This window comes from Cervus elaphus, chromosome 9, assembly GCF_910594005.1.
Source record: "Cervus elaphus chromosome 9, mCerEla1.1, whole genome shotgun sequence".
Classification (NCBI taxonomy): domain Eukaryota; kingdom Metazoa; phylum Chordata; class Mammalia; order Artiodactyla; family Cervidae; genus Cervus; species Cervus elaphus.
In genome coordinates, this window is record NC_057823.1 from 63,841,087 (window position 1) to 63,865,543 (window position 24,457).

The following is a 24,457-nucleotide window of genomic DNA, read 5'->3' on the forward strand; positions in this document are numbered from 1 at the left end:
AAAGCCTCTGTTGAAAGAATAGTTAATGAGGAACTCTATAATAGATAGATCACACTGACAGCCTCTGAGCCCACCATCAATCTTAACCTCAAGAAAAAGAACCAATAAACCATTATATGCCTCCTAATGTGGTGCAAAGGAGAGCCCAGCATCATCTATGAAGCACTGTTGGCAAAATATTGAGCTTGAACATGATCAAGGTCTTTGATCCAAATGTCATTTATAATAAGCTTAGGGGCTAGGGGGATATATTATATAACATCATAAAGGTACAACTAGCCAATCCAAAATATTAGAAAATCTTGCCTCACACATGACCCCAATTTTTCATTAAATAAATGGCAGCAGGAAATAAAGAGGGAGAGGAAAATGTTAGAGATTCAAAGGGACATTATATAGTTCCTATCAATGAAATGCAATATGTGGACTTTTGAGGCTGTTGACAGACAAACCAACTTCAAAAAGTCATTTGAGATATAGTCTGAAAAATTGTCTGGAAACTATATTAAGGAATTATTATCTTTTGGTTGTGATAATGATATGGCTGTGCCTATACAAGAAATCCTTATCATTTAGAGATACACACCGAAGTTTTATAAACCACATGATATCATGTCTGGGATTTGCTTTTTTTTTTTTTTTTAACGGAATCTTAATCCTGTTACTTATTTATTTGGCTGCATTGGGTCTTAGTTGTGGTACGCGGGATCTTCAGTCTTTGTTGAGATGTGCAGGCTCTTAGTTGAAGCATGTGGGGTCTTGTTCCCTGACCAGGGAATGAACCCCAGCCCCCTGCATTGGGAGTGCAAAGCATTAGCCACTGGACCACCAGGGAAGTCCCTGGAATTTGCTTTAAAATAACTCAGCAATGGGTGGATGTGAGGGTTAAGGATGAAACTAGACAAGACGAATGCTGATAATTACTGAAGCTGGGTGATGGGAACATGGGGTCCATACACTGTTTCCTCTATTTTAAAAAATATGTTTAAAGTCTCCATAATAAAAACTGAAAAAAATTACTGCTCAACAGTAAGGCTGCTGCTTTAGGAGGTAGAGCACACCATTGCAGAGGTACTGTGGGGAGGGATCCACGTGGGGCCTGGTCTGACCTGAGCAGCTTCTGAGGCCCTTCCATGGGATTCTGTGAGTCTGACTTAGATTCCTTCATGGATAGGAGGATAAAAGAGAGCAGTTTTCCTAGATGTCTATCTTTATGAGACTAAGGGAAAATTCAAGGGAGCCACGATGTTTGTGGATGGCTTTAGGAGGAAAGCAGGCAGCCTTGCCTTGGGCTGCTCAAGCCCCAAATTCTAGCAGGTGTTTTATGCCTTGGCAGCCAAGGATGGAGGGTGGCCTCAGCATCCTGGGGCTGGATGTGAGCTGGGACTGTGAAGCTGCAAAGTGGGAGGAAGGGATCCTCAACACAGAGTCCTTTGTGGGGGCATAATGGAAGGAGAGGTGTTTCCATGTGAGCTGGGCCCAGGGTGCAAGAAGGGACTTGGTATCTAGAGGGATCCAGAGTGAAAAAGGGGCTGAAGGATGCCAGGGAGGGGCTGTGGTATGTGAAGAATCCAGTGTTCCCCAGGACTGTGAGTCAGTGTGTGTGTGTGTGTGTGTATGTGTTTAGGGTAGGGGTGGGGCTGCCTGCTGGCGCTGTCTCACCTGTGCGGGCATCCAGGCGGAACCGCCCCTGCTCATTCCCACTGACCACGCGGTAACCGGTCTTCTCGGCACCCGGGCGAGTGAGGGTGGCCAGCCGCAGCACCTCTGTGCCACGCTGGGCATCCTCTGGCACCTGCACACTGTGCTCGGTGTTCAGAAACACGGGCAGGTAGTCCTCCAGGCCCACCACAGAGACTGTGACGGTGCCCAGCGTGGACAGCGGTATTGGGCTGCCCAGGTCAGAGGCACGGACGGTGAGCTCCAGCGCTGCCTGTGGCCTGACCCGCAGCGGCTTCTCCAGCCGGATCACACCCGTGGTGGCCTCGATGGAAAAGTGGCCTTCAGCAGAGTCCGTGAGAGAATAAACCACCTGGGCATTGGTGCCTGGGGAGGGAGACAGAGTGCATTATTCATACAGAGGGACCTCCCCTGGGCCCTGCTTGCTGCAAAGCTTTCAGAGGAGGGTCTGGAAGGCAGCGTCCCTACAAAGGCTAAAATGCTTAGGCTGTTAGCAGTGAGACCCTCTCATGTGGGGGTTCTTGACGAGGGTGGGGTTCAAGACCTCATAGAAGGTTCTTGTGAAGGGGAGGGTTATTCTGCAAACCCTTAAGGATATCTGAAGCTGTTTATGTAGAGGGTAGGGTCCAATATCAGCTCATAAAATGAAAATTTTACAAGCTCGAAACCACCCATAGCGAGTTCTTTGGTTGTGATAGAACAGTTCTTGATTGTGGAGGTGGTTGCATGAGTCTATACATGGGATAATATTGAATAGAAATGCACACATGTACATATTCAAATAAGTGTCTATGGAAACTGTGTAATTTGAATAAGGTTGGAGTCTAATTATCAGTAATGTCCCTGGTGGCTCAGATGGTAAAGAATCTGCCTGCAGTGCAGGAGACCCAAGTTTGACCCCTGGGTCAGGAAGATCCCCTGGAGAAGGCAACCTACTCCAGTATTCTTGCCTGGAAAATCCCATGGATGGAGGAGCCTGGCAGACTACATGGAGTTGCGGAGAGTTGGACACGACTAGCAACTTCACTTTCTTTTTTTTATTTTCTATCAGTAATGTCCCATGACCAGTTTCCTGGTTTTAATGTCATACTACAGATTGTTGCCTTTGGGGGAAGCTGGGTGAAGGATGCACGGGCCTCTCAGTACTATTTTTGCAACTTCCTGTGTGTCTGTAATTATGTCAAAATAAAAAGAAAAAACAGAAAACAAAACGTACACCCATAGAAAGTTCATAGTAAATCAAAGCACATAGTGTTTTTCCAACTTTGTCTCAGAGGCCGTTATTTCCTTTGGTTGTGGACCAGATGAAGCAGTTGGCTCAGGTAGGGCCCATAGGGTCTGAAGAAGACCAACATTTAGTGCTCAGCCATGAGAGCCTCACCCAATGGGAGGAGCACAGGCCCTGAGCCTATAGAGACTGAATCTCACACTCACATGGGGACGCACAACCCTTTTGTTGAATTTATGAACTAAATGTGCATACCATGCGCATTCTTCCATATGTGTATTTTTTTCTCGAGAGAGAAGTACTGGTCAGGATACATTTGAAATATTGAGGTGGAATATTGAGTTCTTGGGTTAGAATAATAACAGTTTTGAAGGGTTAATTGTTAACTGTTACAAGGCCAGAGGATGAATCCTAGAAGGGAGGTAGGGTTGGAAACACAAGAGTGAGGAAGCTATGGCTCTTTCATCCAGAAAGGGAACCTTGAGGCTGGAGCTGATAGTTAGCACTTCCCAGTCTTGGAAGGTCTAGGACACCTGTGTGGCTGCCAATGGCAGGACCATGATTGACAGGTATCTGCTCCAAAATGCTAACACTTGCTAATTATCCAAGGAAGGAAGGGGCTGCCTGGGAAGTTGGGAGCTTCCTGTCCCTGGAGGTGTACAAGCCCTGGCTAGTTGAGCATTTGCAGGGCCTTAGATGTTAGATGGCTTTGCACTAACTATTTGCCCTCCCTGGAACACCTGCATTCCTCCGAAATCTCTTACCTCCCTCAATGCCAAGCTAAAACTCCCTTCCTCTAAGAAGTCATAAATTTTCTCTGTTGGTGTCACATGAAGCAGGGTATTTTGATCTGTCTTATCACTACCATCATCTTCATCATTGTCATATTCTATGTTCCTCTGGCTATTTTGATCCTGAGGGTATTTTTTACCTATAGCAAAATTGTCAAATTTTCTTGAATTAAATTTTATAATTGTATATGTACATATATAGGTATAAACATGTATATATACACACATATATATATAGACATAGAGAGCGCCACAGTGAAAACTTCATAATGTCAGTATCTTTAAATGGTAGAATATGAAATGAATACTGGATGAATCCAATTTGCCTTGTAAATAGTAAAAGGAAAAGAATCCTAATGAAAACCATGTCATTAAAATTAAAATATAAAATATTAAAATGTAAAAGTAAAATGTAAACTATTCCACTTCATTGCCTAGAAAATTGATCCAAGAATTTAGTAGACTAAATAGAGTTTGTGCCCTAGGTTTCTTTCTTGTGGCCAATTAATCAGAGTTGAATAATTCTGATTAGTGTATTGTATTCAAACATATCCTGGAGCTTAAATGATAGGATTGAAAGTGCTCCAGGTCTAAGAGGCAGGGAGAAGCAATGAGGCTGAAATGCCTCATATCAGTCTTGAAATGGCCAAAATCTTTGGTCCCCTAGCACTTAGGTATGTAGTTTATGAACATTTTCTACTTGTAACTGTCTGTAGGCTCAGGAGTGACAGTTCTTGCAGTTCCAGAACCACAGAGAGAGAGCCAAACCCTCGCCTAGGGTGACCCTGTAAACAAATGGCCTCTAGTCCTTCTTTCTCACCTTGGTCAGGATCCCGGGCCAATACTACCGCCACAGGGGTCTTCACCGTGGTGTTGTCGAAGACTGCCACAGCAGAGTGGCTGGGGAAGAACCGGGGGGCGTTGTCATTCACATCCTCCACATGGAGGGTCACATCTGCCTGGCACGATTGGCCGCCTCCATCTGTTGCCTTGGCAACAAGGCTGTACGCATCCCTCTTCTCTCGGTCTAAGGCTGTGAGTGTGGTCAGCTCCCCTGGCAGGAGAAAGGACAGAAAGTGAGCTTTCTCTGGAGGCCATGATCCTAGCATGTACATTCCTGATATCTATATGAGATAACCTCAACACCAGCCCCCACCCCTGCCGGCTCTGTGTGCTGTCCCAGATAAAAGGGGTCCTGTGTACAGATGGTTAGGAAAGAGGCTCAGTCTGTATCTTTCCACACATGCTTGCTTTCCTAGTCACATTCCACCACCGCATCCCCAATTTAAAATCCACACCAACAAGCTACAAAGAGGCACAACATTTTAAAATGCCAGTTAGTTTCTAACACCACATAAAATGTGTTTATGCTTTGGCCTGCAGTTTCACTTCTAGGACTGTATCCCATAGAATAATCAACCCAAGGAGAAAATATACATGTAGAGATATTATCTGCAGCATTCTTTATAAATAGCAACATACTGAAAATATCCTGTGTCTTTCAAAAAGGTACTGGTTAAATACGTTATCATTTAGCCATACAGTAAAATATTCTGCAATGGGAAAAGTGATAATGGCAGAACTTTATGTACTGCCTTGTTGATAGCTCCAAGATATTGCTCTAAGAAACAGGAAGGCACAAAATAGTATGCTATATAGAGATATATAACCAGTCTGATAGACTATATGCCAAGAGTACTCATCTTTCATTAACAGGCTGGTTATCATGAAGATTTTCCAATGTCTGCCTAATATACACCTACATGGTTTGAATTTTTGAACAATGAGTAAGTGAAAGCTGCTCAGTCGTGTCCAACTCTTTGCGACCCCATGGACTATACAGTCCATGGAATTCTCCAGGCCAGAATACTGGAGTGGGTAGCCTTTCCCTTCTTCAAGGGATCTTCCCAACCTAGGGATCGAACCCAGGTCTCCCACATTGCAGGCAGATTCTTTACCAACTGAGCCACAAGGGAACCCCATTTTGAATAATGAGCACGTATTATTTCCTTACTCAGATAAACCAATTCAATAAAAATTGAATTTTTTTTAAGACCCTGCTAATCATCCTTCATCTGGACAAAGAGCAGTAGAGAGAGGTCAGGTCACCTACTTGGGTGACTCAGCATGCCTGTGCTGGAATCAGACAGGGCAGTGCAGCTTCTTGAAATACTCACTCTCAGCTGCCACCTCCCTGCTCAGCAACCTCCATAGTACCCTTTGAACTACTGGTTCCAAGTGTCAGCAGCTGGCTGTCTGTGACTTGAGCCCTCTACGTTGCATGTCCCCACACCCTCCATTACCGCAGCAGGACAAGGACTTCCCGTTCTCTGAAGGAACCAGTCTCTACCCTGCCTTCTCCACCAGATGCTCACAGCCAAACCTCTCCCAAGTATTCCGGTCTACTCTGCTGGACTCTCTGTTTCCCACTCTCTGCTTTGTCCCCTAACTGATAATGACAATGGAAACCATATCTACTGAATTATTATTATGTGCCAGACTTGGGCTTAGATTTCTATATGCTTTATTGGGATCCTTACAACAGTGCCCTTGGAGAAGGAAATGGCAACCCACTCCAATATTCTTGCCTGGAAAAGTCCATGGACAGAGGAGCCTGGCGGGCTGCAGTCCATGGGGTTACCTGACCGAGCATGTGTGCACGAGGGTGGAGGGAGATGGGTTGGTAGCAATAAACTGGTAGAACTAAAAACAAACAAACAAACAAACAAAAAACAGTGCCCTGGGGTTTTATCTCAATCTGCAGCATACAACCTTGAGATCATGTCTTTGATCATGACTTTTTACCTACTTAAACCCTTTAATGCGGCTTCCCTGGTGGCTCAGATGGTAAAGTGTCTATCTGGAATGTGGGAGACCCAGGTTCGACCCGTGGGTTGGGAAGATCCCCTGGAGAAGGAAATGGCAACCCACTCCAGTACTCTTGCCTGGAAAATTCCATGGACTGAGGAGCCTGGTAGGCTACAGTCCATGGGGTCACAAAGAGTCGGACACGACTGAGCGACTTTACTTACTTTACTTTACTTGCTTTACTTTAATGGCTCTGTAGGTAAGGACTTGGTCCCTGTGCCCCAGGAGGCCTCATCCTTTGCCCTCTCTCTCTCCTGCCCTTCTGTGCACCAGTTTCTGCCTTCTAGGTCCTTACCTGTGCATTTTCTTTCCCAAAACAAAGTCTTGTATGAAATCTCTTTCTGCCTTGAATGTCCAACCTTACCACTCCCTTACCCCCTGGCTATTTCCTCAAATTTTACTTAACCGCACTTCCAAACTTAAGCTCTGCTGTCAAACCTCACCTAATATCCTGAATTTTTCTTAACTCAGCACATGTCAAACCACTGACTGTGAAGACCTCGATCTTGTCTTACCAATTTTTGTCCCCAGCATTTAGTGAATGCTTGGCACATAGTGCCGATATGTTTGCTGAGTGGATGGATGGATGGATAAGTGAATTCTTGTTTCTTCTCTAAGGACCCTGGGTACTGGGCACAGTGTATCAGTTCTTGGCTTGATCCTGCAACTCAGGAAACCTACCTGTGTGAGGATCCAGCTTAAATTCATCCGCCCCAGGGCCATGCAGAGAATATGTGATCTGAGCATTGGTGTCGGAGTCCAAGTCTGTTGCAGAAACTTTCAAAATGAAGTGTCCTGGAGGTACATCTTCGCTGACTTTGCCAGTGTAGAGAAGCTGAAGATGAAAGACGAAGAAGAGGGAGATTGTGGGAGATGTGCTACGATCCAGAGAGACAGAGTAACAGGACAAGACAGAAGCAGAGAGAGAGATTAGAGAGCAGAGATGAAAGTGGGGGAGGGGAGAGAAGTGGAGAGAGGGAGGGAGGAGAATAGAATAAGGTGGAACATGCAGGGAAAATGGAGATGAAAAGGAGTAAGATGACGGGAGACCTAGTCAGAAAAGCAGAGAATGAGAGAGAATTTCCACCGTCTGAAAGCTCACACTCAGGGCTAGAAGTGAAAGTGAAAGTCGCTCAGTCATGTCTGACTCTTTGCAACCCCATGGACTGTAGGCCCACCAGGCTCCTCTGTCCATGGGATTCTCCAGGCAAGAGTACTGGAGGATCTCCAGGGGATCTTCTCCAGTGGATCTTCCCAACCCAGGGATTGAACCCAGGTCTCCCACATTGCAGACAGATTCTTGACCATCTGAGCCACCAGGACCTGCCACAATCTCTTACTCCGTAAGGGCCACATTTCGAAGTGTGTGGCACAGGAGAGAGGCTGGAGCTCCCTGAGAACCCAATGTTTCTCCAGCTGCTGGAGCTGGACACAGTTTCCAAGCAAACTTGTCCCCCCATTACCAAGTGTGGGTTAGCAAGGACCCCCATATATGCTCTGGATGGAGGTTTTGTGCCTGGCAGGCTGTGTGGAGATGGCCCCCCAGACTCTTTCCCCTGGCTCTCGTTATGCTCTTGATCATCTCTGAGAAGGCTAAGGTGAGCTTGGCCCCAGACTCCCCCAGTATGAGGAGGATACAGGCTGATTAGAAGGATGCTGAGACAAAAGAGAAAGAATGTATGGCCACTGTTCTCCCCAAAAGGTTGCCCTTCTGAGACCATCCGAAAGGTGGTCATCTTGGTGGAGAAGGAAATGGCAACCCACTCCAGTGTTCTTGCCTGGAGAATCCAAGGGATGGCGGAGTCTGGTAGGCTGCTGTCTATGGGGATCGCAGAGTCGGACACGACTGAAGCGACTTAGCAGCAGCAGCAGCAATGTGCTTGAATACCGAGAGAAGGTTACACAGCTGGGAGAAGGGTTTGGTTACAGGTTAGCAATAAAATATACAAAATCAATGTCCCCACAGCCCTGCACAGAAAAGACAAATTTGAAATGCATGAAAATACATTTTATACATAAAGTCATCACAGTACACAACGTGATAAAGCTGTGAGTAGCACTTACAGTTATAATACCAAACAATGAATACTGATGCAACCAAATTGAAAGAATATTGAGAGGATGGAGAGATGGTAGTGTGTGCAGAGGAAAGGGAGGTGAAAGAAAGCCCTTCTATGATGGAAATTCAAAAGAAAATACCTAAAACTGAAACACTATTAAGGAACATGTGATTTGGAGACAAATACAAAGTAAATCGGCTAAAAACCTTGAGCCTGGTGGTCTCTGGGGAAGGGTGATACAGAAGACAGAGTGGGTCTTACTGTTTCAAAGAAAGGTTTATAGATCTATTTGCTCATTTAAAATGTGTAGGTGTAATTTTACTTAAAAATGACTTAATTTGCAAAAAAAAAAAAGGTGGTCATCTTGGATCCTGCAGAGACATTTTCCATGCATCCCACTTGATAATCCAGGTTCTCTTTTTCTACTACGCTTCTGTGAGATTGGAGCATAGAAAATAGAGGAAGGAAAGGTGATAGGATATATGATTTTTGTGTATCCCAAGGTATGTGTTCATACATATGTATACAAATAAAGTATGAAGAATTGAAGTATACATATATGCACATGCTTATATAAGTATATTTGTGTGAGTTAGAGATGTACATTTACCTGTATGAATGGGTGTGTTATGGATGAATGTTATTTGGTGGCTCAGTTGGTAAAGCATCTGCCTGCAATGTGGGAGACCTGAGTTTGATCCCTGGGTTGGGAAGACCCCCTGGAGAAGGAAATGGCAACCCACTCGAATTCTCTTGCCTGGAAAATTCCGTGGACAGAGGAGCCTGGTAGGCTACAGTCCATGGCATTGCAAAGAGTTGGACACGACAGAGCGACTTCATGCATGCTTCATGCATGCATGCTTATGTGTATCTTTGTGTGTATGTATATATGTATTCGTATATTTATAGAGTTATAGATGATCTTTCAACTATGTGTATGTGTGTGAGTACCTACATATAAGTGTGCACTTATATGTATATATACTGAAGAACTGGATTTTTTATACACTTGAATTATGCTAACTTGATGTCATAAAAATTTAATATTAATAGTTTAACTTTATTTGCAAACCTTGAAGTAATGCAACTCCCCCAAATTAAAAATTATTTCTTGTGTTTTAAAAAATATGTTTAAAAGCAAAGCTACATGACAATGGCTGTTGATTTATGTCCTCTAAGAATGCAGTTTTTCTCCTGATATATCTGTGTGTGTGCACGCACATGAGGTCCTTAGGAAAGTCTCCCTTATCAAAAATGTAGCTACCCTGTCTGTATGTTTGTGTATACATGTATCCTGGAGGAGGGTTTCCGTTGGTCTGTAAAATGCATGCAGATGTAGGGATATGCACATAAAGACATGGTGAGTGGTGCAGGGCGTCTCTGGGGGCAGGTCTCTTTGGATATATTTGATAACAATGAGCCATGCTAACAAGTTGAGTGATAGAGTGACTTTTCCATTGAGCATAGCAGTCTGTTTGGAGAATGAAGTTACTTACTTCTGGATATGTTTTGCAGAAAAAAGGATCTTTGTAGGGAGTAGGGGGTGGGGGGCAGGGAGAGCTATGGACCATGAAGCCTAAAGAGCTTGATGACATCCTTTTGGGAAGGGCAAGGAATTACCTGGAACGGGCCCTGCCCCAGGCACTAGTCTGAGGCCAGCCAGGGAGAAGCAAGGGAAGGTTTGGTCAGCGATGGCCCGCCTCAGAGATGGTACTCTGAGTCCTTCTCCTTCCTCTTACCCTTTGCTCCAGCTTCCTTATCTCCACTCCTCCCCTACCCTCACCTGGCTCTCACCTGTGAGCACTGTGGGCTATTATCATTGATGTCCAGGACAAAGATCTCCACAGGGACTGAAGCCTGGAACTTGCCATCGGAAGCTGTGATTCGGAGCAAGTACTTGGCTGTGTGCTCACGGTCCAGGGTCTTCCTCGAGAAAATTCTCCACTCATCACCAACTTGACTGATGCCAAACTGGCCCAGGGGGTCTCCCTCTAGAAATACGGGACAGAGTTTCCTGAAGCCAAGCCATAGGAACAAACCAGGCTTTGTACTGTAGGTGACTGCCCACCTGACACTTTTTTTTAGGATTGCAGGGAAAAGCAAAAATTTCCTCCTTTAACTAGGGACCCACAGTTCTTCAATGAGTCAGTTATTTGGTGTTATGAAACCTCTTTCAACTTCAAAGGTCTCCTGTTAAATGGAATTATCACTGCAAGAAACACTGCTCCAAAATATGTAGCTAAGGGGCACATTTCTTATTTTGTGTGCATTGGAAGACTTTGGAGGAAATTAAAGGGAAGCAGATAACAATTCTAGACAAGAACCTTCTAGTATCCAGTATCTGTTCAACAGTGGAGGGCTGGAAAGTGATCAATAACATTAAACTCTCTGAGGTTTTAGTTTACAACTGAGTACACAGGCTAACCGGAGGTTCAGATGGGTCATTAGGTTTGCTTCTGAGTCATCTTTTCTTGACCTCCATCATTGAGAGGGAAGATGGATTTTTGTGATTCTAAGATTGCAGAGCTCCAAGATTCAGCTATTCCCAGAGGTGATGATACAGTGACACTTAGTATGTTATTATTCAGAGATTTTAAGATTTTTGTGTTTTTAAGAGTCTGATATTATAAGATGATAAGATTCTATTTCACTAAGACTCCATGTTTCAAACAACTTTGATCCAGGCTCTGTCTCCAGGAGTCTATAACTCTTGGTTGGAATGTCATGCTTGTTAACTCTCCACCAGCCAGCTACGAGAGCAGAAGAATCCACGACTATGGGAATGGGATGACAAGGCACCTGGGACACAGGGACAGGGACACTGAGAAGTAAGGAGACTCTCTTTGGCTACCAGTTGGCTGGTTTCACCCCTGGACAGAGATTGGAGTCGTTTAGGTTTGCAGTAGTTATCTACTGGGGAAAGCAGTTTGTAGGGTCTGGTTTTAATCCCAGTCCTGATGCAAGCTTGGAGTGTGACCTTGGTTGAGTTTCTCCTCCTATCTGGGCTTTGGTTCTCCCATGTGTGTGTGAAAGAAGAGGATTGGGTGGGAATCATATCCAACCCACTTAACACTCAGGTCCTATGATTGACTAGGAAGCATTTTCTACTATCCACAACTTGCCCTTGGCAGAATACTACTCTGCAAGGATAGTCACCTCACAGAGTTTCTATAGACCACACAACTGTTGATCCCCTCTCCATCTTCCAGAAGCTAACTGAGAACAGTTACAGTATCTCCCTTCTATTTTATCTACTTCAGCTAAGGTAATAAGAAATCCTCTTTACAAAGCACTTTCTAATTTATAGGGAGCTATCAAAGGTTTTTCAAGTTACATCCTGTCAGCATCCCTTGAGATGAATTAAAACAGCCGTGTCAAGTCTATAACTGGAGCAATTGAGGTCCTGGAAAGTTAAGTGATTTGCTCAAAATCACACTGTTAAGTGGCAGAGCAAGGACTTAAACCCGTGTCTTAAGAAACATCTTACTGGAATTTTTTTCAATGCATCCCACTCTAAGATAGGTATCCTTACCTGTGATATAGCAGGTGACCTGTCTATTCTGCTCAGAGATATCAGCATCCAAGGTTTTAAGAGTGGCCACAGGCTCACCAGGCTCACTATTCTCAACCACAGATCCTCTATAGTCTTCTGAAGCAAATCGGGGGGCATTGTCATTTTCATCTGTAATGGAGACTTCAACCAGGACCTGAGAAGATAGCTGGATGGTATGGCCATGGTCATAGGCCACTACGTAAAAGTGGTAGATCTGGTTGGTCTCACAGTCAAGTTCCTGGAGTGTGGTGATCCAGCCAGTTTCACTGTCAATGGCAAAGAGTTCATGGATGTTGCTACCAGGGTCCACTGGCAGCCTGTAGCTCACCTGCCCATCATCCCCAGTGTCCTGATCATTGGCAGTCACTTGAATGACCGAGGTCCCCACCGGCATATTCTCAGTGAGAACAGCCTTATATGGATCAGCCTCAAATATAGGCCTATTGTCATTGACATCCTTCACTTGGATGTTGACAGAGACCAAGGAACCCAAGTAAGTGTCATTATGGGGGCAATGAGCCATCAAGTCAATCTGGTACCATTTGGTGGACTCATAATCCATGGCCTTCCTCACCTTTAGAACCCCTGTGTTTTGGTCCAAGGAGAAGATGCCATCCTTGTTGCTCTCTGGCGTGGTGCCCTGCACCAGACTATAGATGACTGGATCTTGAGCTGCCACTGCTTTAACAGAACCAATTTCAGACCCCTCTGGAAGATCTTCTGATGCAGAAAAGGTATATAGAGGTTCAGAAAATTGGGGCAAGGATACTTCATTAGGAACAACCTGAAGTCGTAACAGCATGAGAGAGTTCCAATGAGGAGGGCCCCCATCCTGAGCTTTAATTTTTAAGTCAAAGGCCCGATTTTCCAATCCCACCAGGCTCTCTTTCACCTTGACAACACCAGTAATTGGGTTGACTTCAACGACCTCTTCTTCCAAGTCCTCCACTGAGTCCACTGAGTAGGTGACATCTGCATTCCGGCCTTCATCTGCATCATAGGCCAGCACCTGGATGACCGGGGAGTCCTTACTGACATTGGACTGAATGGATACAGTGTACTCAGACGCCTTGAACTGTGGAGGGTTGTCATTTTCATCTGTGAGGATGATCTTCACAGTGCAGAAGGCCACGCGTCCTCCCCCATCCTGAGCCATGACCTTAATAGCAATGACCCTTTCTGTGGAATTTTCCCGGTCTAGTTTCTGCAGTGTGGTGATCTGGCCACTTGGGTTTATGGAGAACTTCTCGCTTGCTAGTTTATTGATGATGGTGTAATCTACAGTGCCATAGGGACCACTGTCTTTGTCTATGGCTAACAACTCAATTACCTTGGTCCCCACCTTTGCATTCTCGGCCAATTCTGCCTCATAAATATGCTGCTGGAACTCTGGGCTGTACTTGTTGGCATTTGTAGTGTTGATATACACAGGTACAGTTGCTCGGAAGACCCCATCAGAAGCACCTACCCTCAAATTGTAAGAAGAGTCCAAGTGCTTTTTGCAAAGGTTGTACATAGAAATTATTCCCGATGAGCTGTTAATGGAGAAGTGCCTGTCCTGATTGCCAGAAAGAATCAGGTACTCCAGGCGGGAGGTGTCCCTGCTGTCAGGGTCAAGAGCTTGAACTTTGAGAACCAGGTGTCCGCAGGTTGCCAGCTCACTGACATTGGCTTCGTACTGAGGTTGCCTGAACTCTGGGGGGTTGTCATTGATGTCAGACACATTGACAACCACAAGGGTTTCACCAGTGAGTGGGGGATCTCCTCTATCCATGGCCCTGACTTTCACATGAAAATGTTGTTGGGCTTCATAGTCCAACTCTTGAACTGTGGACATTTCCCCTGTGCTCCCATTGATCTGGAAGAATTTGGAAACATCTGAGCCATCCTCTATGATCTGGTAAGAGACATCACGGTTCTTCCCTGAATCCTGGTCAGAAGCCAACAGTTGGATCACAGGAGTCTGAGCAGGCAAACCTTCTGAGACTGAAGTGGTGTAGACCAACTGAGAGAAAGTGGGAGGATTATCATTCACATCCTCCACCAGGACTTCCACGGTGGCTTCAGAAAATGATCCCAGAGCAGTGTCTGTGGCTCTGACTGTGAACACGTGTTTGGTCTTAGACTCATAGTCCAAAGGGCCTGTCACGGTTAGGACACCAGTCTTAAAGTCAGTGGTGAACAGCATCAAGGGTTCTTCTTCTACAATATTGTAGATGAGCCGGAGTCCCTCTGGACTCCGGGCCTGGGTGTGCAGAATAGGGGTATAGAGTGTGATATTTTCAGGCACTCTGACTTTGTAGTAAGGTGTCTGAAACAGTGGGTTGGATTTATTTCTCACAATGACAAGTACCTCTTCCTCAGCCTGGAGGGATGGAGTTCCTCCATCTTGAGCAATGACTTTGAGGTGATACTTATTCAGAGCCTGATAATCAAAGGGTTTCCTTAATGATATGTCCCCAAGATAGGGGTCAATTCGAAAATATGTGTAATCTTCTGCAAATGCATAGGTGACAGCACCATTCACCCCCAAGTCCTGGTCAGTGGCAGATACCTGAAAGAGGACATCTCCTGGTTCTGTGCCATCTTGGATGATTGTGTGGTAGGGCAGATGTTTAAATTCAGGTCTATTGTCATTGACATCCTCAACAGAGACTCGGACCAGAGCCTGAGCCACCCTCTGAGGTGACCGATTGTCCCTCAGTTCCACTGCCACCTCATGAGTGTCCTGCTGTTCTCTGTCAAACCCCACACCTCTCGTCTGCAACACACCTGCTGATTTGATCATATGAAACATATCTGTGCCATTCAAAAGGAAGTAGAACAAGGTGTCATTCAAATGATTGCCTTGGGCACCAAGAATCACCAATGCCTTTCTGTCTAGTAAATTCTCCTTCACTGTTGCCCTATAGACATCCCGGTCAAACTGCAAGGTTGTGTTAGGAGCTTGTGTCCAAGAAAGTTTTACTAGTGCAGTATCTTGATACAGGCCATCAGAAGCTCTGACAATAAGCTCCCGAGAGACTCCCAGGAGAGCAGGATCCAACACAGATATGTGACCAGTAATGGGATGCATGGCAATAGCTTCGTCAGCATTGCCAGTTTTGATGCTATAATTGACTTCTGAGTCATCGTCACTGGCCTGAACCTTAAGGAGCTCCATACCCCGGTGGATTGGCTTCATTATTGCTACTTCATATATCTGGTCCAAGAACCTGGGAGGACAGTCATTAACATTTCTGACATTGATTATGACCTGGGCAGCCCTGGGTGCAAATAAGATGGGGCTTCCTTGGTCATGGACATAGATGTTGAATCGGAAAGAGGGCATGCTTTCGTAATCCATCTCTAATACGGTGGTTAGAGTTCCCATGCTGGGATCGATTTTTAAAAACGTCAGAGTCTCTGGTTCCAAAATTTTATAGACCAACAAGGAATTTGCTTCCTTGTCACTGTCAGAGGCTTGGATCACGAGGGGGTTGTTGTTTTCATCCATGATCATGCTATTCAGTGGAGCTGCTTCACTAATTTGGCCCACAAAAGTTGATTTTGAGAACACAGGAGCATTGTCATTTTCGTCAATGATGTAAACAAGAACCATGACATCAGTAAATGCACCCGCCATATTGCTGCCTCGGATTTTCAGCTGGTAAGATGAAATTTTCTCATGATCCAGTTTCTTCTGAGTGGAAATGAGTCCAGAATATGAGTTCATGGAGAATACGCCATTCTTGTTTCCCTCTCTTAACTCATAGGTAACTTCGGAGAAGCTTGTAGCTGAGATGAGGAGGATTGGGGAACCCACAGGGATTGATTCAGGGATCTCTACAAAGTACTCAGAGTTTGAAAAGACGGGGGCACTGCTGTCAGAGGGGTAGACGTGAATGATCACTGTAGCCAGGTCATGCCCTTGTGGGGAGCCTTGATCTTCTGCCTTCACTGTTAGAGTATACTGGGCATGATTTGCCTGATTAAGTTTCTGTGCTAGAGTGATGATGCCTAGCAGGGCGTTGATGTTGAAGAAACCTTCACTGTTCCCTAAAACAAAAGACAAGAGAAATTGAAGTTTACCACATCCTCAAGAGGTACCAACTAGGCTTTCTAGATCAGTATAAGACAATCACACAAAAGTTAGGCAGGGCAAAACCCACATCCTGTGCCACCATGGATTTAGTTATGCTACAAGATGTAGGGTAGGTCTGTACTTTATGAAATCTCTTAATTGGTGCACCTAGTAGGTGCTCTATAAATGGAAGGTTTGGGGGCCATAACTAAAAGCTACAAACCAAAGCCATAGTAGGGTTTTGGAGGAAAGAAAGGAGATTTAAACTTTGTAGGAAAAGCATACTCCTCTCTGTATTTCAGTGGTGACTTTTATAGGAAAAGCTTCAGTTACATTATATAGAATTTTAAACCATTCTTTATATAACTTTGAATAGCTTTGGTTACACACTCAATAGTTGAAAATAGTAAATATGGAATCATAAACTGTCTAAACTGAAACAGACTGGGAAAACTGCCTTGTCTATTCCCCATATAGTCTACTGTGGGAAGATCCTTTGTCTGGGTTGGGAGTGACTGGCAGGGGTTGAGTTGGGAGGGACTGGGTAGCACACCCAGCTCTTGTGGCTCTTGGTCAAATGCCCTTTCCGCCACACCTGGATTTCCTAACGGTTAGGCATTCTCACACCACCTTTATAGGTTTTTTTTTTTTTTTAAATATTCAGCCACTACCTGTTCGACAGTATAGTATACAGTTTATACCATTATTTAATGGATACTTTCCTTTAAATTGATTTCTTTTTAAAATTTAAAGTATTTTTAACAGGCAACTTTATATATTGGTTCTTTAAAAAGAAGCACAGTATTGCTTGTTATAAATCAGAGCTTACGATAAAAACCAGTCAATGGAAAATATTTTCTTAAAAATCTGGGTAACATCTATTGCTTGCTAAGAGGGTCTGGCCCAAGACCTACAGTCTTTCTGCAGCAAGTATTAGAAAATTAAAGAGATCCTAGTACTCAAAGGAATCTTCCTTGACTAATCAGGAACCCCAAATGAGAATAAAAAATGGACTCCTTTCTCCATGTCTGATTGTTATTTTTATAGTCCTTTTAAAATTGGATATTTATTTGGATAAATACAGAATATCATTTCAAATTTAAGTTGAGGAAATTTGTGATTATGCAACGTTACATAGTTCACAAAAGGTAATGTTGAAAACTAATCATATTTTCCTAAAAAAAGTTCTCAAAGTTGTCACAGTTTTTAGAGTCTGACCTTACTTGGGCTGCAACTATTCTTTTTTTTTCCCTTTATCTTTTTTTATACTATGGTAATAACAGGTAACATGAGGTCTACATTCTTGAATTTTTAGAGGTTGTAGTACAGTGTTGTTAACTATAAGCACAGTGCTGTATAGAGATCACCAGAACTTATTCAGCTTGCATAACTGGCACTTCTTTTCAGCTTTATTAAGAAATAATTGACATATAACATGGCATTAAATGTGTATAACATAATTTGATCTATGTTTAAGTATATATTGCAAAATGGCTACCACAATGTTTAGTTAACATCCATCACCTAATATAGTTTTTCAAATACGTTTTTTTTTTTTCCTGCGATGAGACCATTACCTATTTAATACCATGACTAACACCTGAATAATTCTGCTCACTGCCCAGGAGTACAAGTCCTTCACTCAGGGGAGTACTACTTATTACTATGCTTAGTTCATTTATTATTTCAATGGCAAAATAAATACCCAGGCTTCACCACAAAACCTTCCATCTGATTCTTCCACTAAGGAAAGTCACTCTGCAGCTGACTATTGAGGTGATTTCCCAACTTGCCTTTGTGATACAAATCCTGAGGTTGATCAAAGAATGTAGTTATTATTAATGAGTAACCAGAAATTTAAAAGTAGCCAAGTAAGCATAATCATAATTTCTTATTATACTGTTGAGAGAAAAATAGGGAAGAAAATTGTATATTCATTTTGATCTTAGCACTGCAGAAAGATGCCTAGAAAGATATAAGAGAGAAGTACATGAAATTATTTTCTCTGGGTTATGAAAGCCATGGCCGAGTGTTATTTTTATTATTTTTTGACCATACTGCTGCATGCAGGATCTTAAATTTGAACCTGTGCCCCTTGCAATGGAAGTCAGTGCAGAGTCTTAACCACTGGACCACTAGGGAAGTCCTCTGAGTGTTATTTTCTTCTTCTTAGATTCTTGTTTTTTTCAGGTTTTAAAGAATAACCATGTGTTACTTCTTTAATCAGAAGATTATTTTAAAACTAACTCAGTAAAATAAAATTAGTACCAGGGGGAATTCCCTGGTGGTCAAGTTGTTAAGACTCCAAGCTTCCTCTACAGGACGCCTGGGTTTGATCCCTGGTCAGGGAACTAAGATCCCATATGCTGTGAGGCATGGATTTAAAAAATGTTTTAGATTTATTAAAAAAATTAGTACAACATCAGTGGGACTGTCAGTGAGAAAAAAGATATATTATACTTCATAAGTCACAAAAATAAGCAATTAATGGGCTATTATTTGCATTATTATTCTTCAGGGATGAATAGACTTCTGCCATGTGACAAGGTATAACAACTGTCTCTTCAAAAAAAGGAAATGTGAAACATTCTGAGTTCTTGAAAGTATATAAGACACTGACAAGCAGTAAATGAACATTATTATGCTCCATGAAGGCAAAGAGCAAGTCATGCTCACCTTTAAACATCCATAGCATCTTGCCCTATAGGTATTAATTCATATTAAAGATAACAATAAGTTATTAAGTATTAATTATGAATTAACTATTGATTATGAATTATCAAACATTACAAATTATAATTAATAATTAGTTGGATACTGGATATTATCATTTTTGTCATATTAACTACTTATAATTAACACTTAGTAATAACCCCTGGCACTTGTATAATATTTTACAATTTACAAAGTGTTAACATACATTTTCTCTTTTAGTCTTCACAAAGAGTTTCTGGCACAGATAATATTCCCATTTTTTAGATTAAAAAAAATAGATATGAAATCATGATGTGGCCTTAGAAGAAAATACTCCTGAAACTATGCCATATATCTTATCAAATATTTATAGGTCCCTTTTATTGTACATGCACAAAGATACTATCTTTTAAAGTGTTGCATGGGGGACTTCCCTGACAGTCCGGTGGTTAAGACTCTGTGCTCTCAATTTAGTGGGCATTGGTTCAATCCTTGGCTGGGGAACTAAGATCCTGCATGCCACATGGTGTGGCCAAAAAAAAAAATTATTTCGTGGACTTCATAAGCACCCTTTACATGTATGATCATTGGTGGAGACATATTTATATATGTGTGTGTGTGTGTGTGTGTGTGTGTGTGTGTGTGTGTGTGTATATTCTCAATGTAAATTCTCCCATAACTTGAGTAATCCTTTGTTATCATTCTCACCATCTTTGAAAGCACATTAATTTAGGTCATTATAGTTCCAGGGAATGCTCTAGAATGATAATTTGCCAAAGTTTGGCAAGTAATTGACACTTGAATAACTTGCAAATCCATGTTCCTGGTGCTTTTCCTTATTGCCAAAGCCCCTCTCCTCGTATCCTGCACTCAGGGTCAGACCTCTCACCTTTGAGGAAGGAGTAGTGGACCTCAGCATTGGCTCCCCGGTCACCATCCATGGCTCGGACCTGGAGCAGCTCTGATCCGGGGACTGTGGTGTCAGAAACACGTGTCTCATAGTGGAGCTGGGTGAAGCGGGGAGGGTGGAGGTTTCCATCCTCCACGTGAATGGACACCCACACAAAGTTCCTCTTGATGGGCATCTCCTGGTCGCGAACCTATGGGCCCAAGCAGGCAATGGGATGAGCAGCAAGTGGAATGGAGGATGCAGAATTAGATAAAGGTAAATGAAATAGAATGCCAGTGAAAAATACACCCAGTCGTTACTCTCTGTATTCCTTTAAGCTTGGCTCTGTTACGTTCTTTTCTCTTTTTAAATAAGTTTATCAACTCATGATTATTAGACTGAGCTATTTTCATGGATAATTCCACTTTAGGAGAAAGGCAGAAATAACCAGAGGAGCAGTATTTTACAAATTTGTTCTCAGAGAATATTAGTTCTTCAAGATGTTAGTGTATTATTCAGGAAAAAAAATTCTATAGTCAAGTAAATTTAGGGAGCACTGAACTAAGCCAAGTTGATGTTTTCTTTGCTGCAGGACTTCTCAGGGCCTTTAATATATATTTAAGTGCCCAGAGGATGATAAAGTAGCATATAAGAACCTTGAGCCTTGAGTCGGAAAGGCTGGACTGTGATTCTGGTTCTATCTAAAAAACTGTATGATGGTGAGCAAGTCACTTCCTCTGTGAGCCTCAGGTATAAGATAAGACAAATAGGTAGGACCAGGACTGGTACTCAAGTGAGACAAATGAGGGATGGAGGGCATAAATTCAGGAGGCTCTCACTCTCAGGGTTATGAAAATGCAGGCACATGACCCTCAGAGTAAGCCCTCCATTTAGGCCCTTACATATCTGTTTGCTCTGGGTAGGATGGTCTCTGGGCCCCTCCCAGCTCTGATGCTATATGAGTTCATGTGATAATGCAGTCATGGAGCAAGGAGGGAATTGTTGGGGATATTTGGAGTGAGCTTAGGAAAAGCCAAAGTTGCAGGAACTTCTTTGGCAGCCATCCCATCTCTTTCCTCGCTCTCAGGCATCCATTATGGAAGGTGTCTCTGGCAGGCAGTGAAATGTCACAACTCATCTCATGGATTATCACTATAAACATCAGTACGCCTGGCTCAGTAGGGGAAAGGGAACCCTCAGCATGCCTCCAGGCATGTACACCCCCACACATCCGCATGCAAGCACATCCTTACCCAAGTCTTCAGTTAACTCACCATGACTGTCAGTGTGTGCTGGGAAGGCCCCGAGCCCAGGTCCAATTTCCCCACAGTTACCAGGGCACCACTACTGGGGTCCAGCTGGAAGAGACTGGCACTTCCTGGGTCTTGGCTGCCGAGTATGGTGTAGATGAGGCCCTTGCCCTTGTCTTGGTCTGTGGCCTGGACTCGGAGGAGCTCCACGCCAGGCATTGTGTCCTGAGGAACTCTGACCTCATAATGAGCCTCCAAAAACTGGGGCCGATGGTGGTTAACATTGGCAATCATGATGATGTAAACCTAGGGAGGAGGGTGAAAGAGAAGATGGACTGTAAGCTCCAGGGGGCCAGGGACCTTGTCTGTCTGCTTCTCCACCGTAACAACTCAGCCTGGCATACAGCAGTCACTTGATAAAAATTTTGTCGAATGAATGACCATATTTCAGAATCACAAGACTTTAAGGTGGTAGGCAGTTTAGTGGTTTTCAAAAACAAAATTCTTCTTAAAGGGCCTTTTCTTCAGATGAAAATTTGGGGATGAAATTCCAGTACATGAAGCAAATAAAATGGGCTGAAACCAGAATAGAAATCCAGAGCCCCACTTCCCACCATTCCTCACACCTATGGAAGCCCTTAGGTGCTCTATCTTTAATTGAAAACTGCTCATTTAGATAAAACTCCTTATTATACAGAGATCCACAGTGGGAACAAGAATTCTCCCAAGATCACAGACGTAGAGAGTGATCAGATAAGACTGGAATGCAGAACCTTGATTCCAGATTCAGTGTTCTTTGAGGTGCACGCATGCACAGAGAGCCCTCTGCGTCCTCATCCCTACCAAGGAGGCCCCAGTGTGTGCTGGTGACATAGTGGTGAGCACAGCTACTTCCAACCAAGGAAACCTCCTATCTCTTCTCCACTCAGGGCTCCCAGTGAGGCTTCTCACCTGGGTGGCAATGGTTTGGGACCCATCGGTCACCTCCACAGTCAAGTTATAGCTCGACCTCCTCCTTGTATCGAGAGGCCTGGCAATGACGATGCTGCCTGTCGTCTTCTCAATGTCAAAGTCCATGTCCTTGTCCCCACCTGGGAGGGGGGTGGGGGAAAGCGTGCACAGCCTTAGTGAGGTAGGCAGTAATAGCACAAGTATTAATACTATGGGATTTGGCAGATCTAGAGAAGGTGGTAGTTGATCCTGTCGGGTTATTATCAAATTATTATCAAGATCCAAGTGATGATTCAGGAAAAGGTAAACTTATAAGGACTGGGGAGTCGCAGAGGAAGACCAGAATTTGCCCTACGATGTAGTCTGTTACTAGAATTAAAACATGCAGGAGTAATGGAGCTCTGTGTTATGGCTTTCAGGTAGTTTGCATGGTCTAGAGAAGCCTAGACATGGGGAAAAATGGAAATAACTTTGACAAGAGGGAATTGTTTATTAATAAACTATGAGAACCCAAAACATAGAAGTAGCATGCAGCTGTTTAAATGTCTGCTAGTAGAAATCTGTTTAGTGACACAGAAACATGTTCAGGATATATTTTAAAAGTTTATAAAACAGTATTTTCCTGTAACCCTAAGTGTGTGGGTGTGTAAAGCAGAATGACCAAAGGGAAACATCAAAATGAAAACAGCAGATTAACTTCTATTTAGTGGGAGTTTATCCTCCCGCTGATTAGGTGATTTTTATTCTCCTCTCTGTACTTATTTGTACTTTCCAAATGTTCTATAGAGTGCATATGTTAATTCTGTACAAAAGAAAAAATGTCAAATGCTTATAAAGAACAGTGAATTAGCAGTGGAAGTAAACCTAGGAGATTAAAAAGCTTGAGATAGGTTTGGTATCCAACCTCTGAAGTCTCTGTGGGAGTCTCTGTGACAAGACTTCAGGTGGTACTGAAGCTCTTAGATTAGACATTCTTGACCTGGAGTCCCTGGCTGGGTTTCAGAGAATCTATAAATCCCCCCCTCCCAATTTGTATGCAAATTTGTGTGTGTGTGTGTGTGCACGCACATGCACACAGGTCACAAGTATCCTTCTAAAAAGACAGCCTAAACATTCATCAGATTCCCAAAGGGATCTGTGAACCACTCCCAAACCGGATATGTTCTGACAAAATGTTGGTTTAGAAACAGAAAGAAATTTCAGAGGAGGCTGTGAGAGCTTGGACCCAAGTGTCTCCTACCACAAGAATGCACCCTTTCTCTGATCTTGAGGATGGAACCTGGGACCAGAACGTTAAGCATAGCCCCAGGGTGCAGCTGGTCTCGAGTTTGTGGTCAGTGAAGTCAGCTCTGCAATGATGTTCATAGTGAGGCAGAAGAGGAAGAATAAAACTTGTGTTTTCTCCTCTGGGTCTCTCTGGCCACTCTCTGGACCTGTCTTAGGTCTCCCAGGAACTTGGGATAACTGAGACCCCATCCAGTTCTGGCTGGGGTTACCAGTGAATTCCTGAGATCATAGATGGTATAAAGGAAAGCTTGGAAGAAGCAGTGTCCTGACAACCCACTGCCCCAGAGAAACAGGGAAGAGGCAATTACCACTCACAGCCAAGACAGAGGATGCCAGGGAACATGACCTTGAGAGGGCTCAGAAGGATTGTGCCCCGAGGACTAGGGCTCAGGATGGGAGGGACTGGCCCTCCTGGGGCCCTTACCTGAGATGCTGAACCAGAAGAGACCAGGTCGGCCCTCAACACTGATGACCCCCACCATGTGATTCACGGGGTCTGTCTCCATGACGGTAAAGCTGTAGTGGGATTCGTCAAAGGCCAGCGGGATGGAGGAGGGCCGGGGCTTGGGGATCCACTCGATGTGTAGCCGGACGCTGGCTGAGAGCGGTGGCTGCCCGCCATCTGTTGCCTTGACCTGAAAAGAGGCCAGAATTCAAGTTGAGGCTTTGCCTGTAGAGTTGGAGCCAAGAAGCAAGAAGACCCAGGTGGCCAGGCCAAGAGACAGGGTTTCCTGTGATGGACTGAGCTTGTCTTTCATCCGCTAGTTCATCCATTCAACCCAGTTAGGAGCTTACTGTAAACAGGCAGCAAGTCAGCTTCAGCAAGCACAGTAGTGAATAGAACATAGGACTATGCTCCAGAACCTTAGGGGTAGTGAAAGATGAATCAAAGCCACTGTTAACTGAAGGCTTTGCATGCTCATTCCTAAGACTTTCCATACATGGGCTCTTTACCCTTCCCCACAACAATCAACCCAATAAACTAGAATTTATTGAGCTCTCCCTATCATTAGGTCCTGCTGTAAGAGCAATATGTGCAATATCTAATTCACTCCTCATGACTGCCCACAGAGAGGAACCATCATCAGCTACTTTTTGCAGGAGGAACCCAGGGCTCTGCATTGGGAATTCTTCTGCCAGGGG

The 24,457-nt window shown here is 43.8% G+C and overlaps 1 protein-coding gene across 1 annotated transcript in view; it reads right to left on the bottom strand.

The window, feature by feature from the left end:
- Positions 1 to 24,457, bottom strand: part of FAT2 (FAT atypical cadherin 2) — an 82,658-nt gene that overhangs the window by 24,728 nt on the left and 33,473 nt on the right. Inside the window, exons 6-14 of the mRNA XM_043913348.1 lie at positions 23,739 to 23,949; positions 22,028 to 22,167; positions 21,101 to 21,382; positions 19,827 to 20,037; positions 12,160 to 16,218; positions 10,422 to 10,618; positions 7,249 to 7,402; positions 4,520 to 4,753; positions 1,663 to 2,046 (exon numbers count right to left, since the gene is read on the bottom strand). Of these exons, the coding sequence (XP_043769283.1) occupies positions 1,663 to 2,046; positions 4,520 to 4,753; positions 7,249 to 7,402; positions 10,422 to 10,618; positions 12,160 to 16,218; positions 19,827 to 20,037; positions 21,101 to 21,382; positions 22,028 to 22,167; positions 23,739 to 23,949 (5,872 nt within the window). The remainder of the gene's footprint in view (positions 1 to 1,662; positions 2,047 to 4,519; positions 4,754 to 7,248; positions 7,403 to 10,421; positions 10,619 to 12,159; positions 16,219 to 19,826; positions 20,038 to 21,100; positions 21,383 to 22,027; positions 22,168 to 23,738; positions 23,950 to 24,457) is intronic.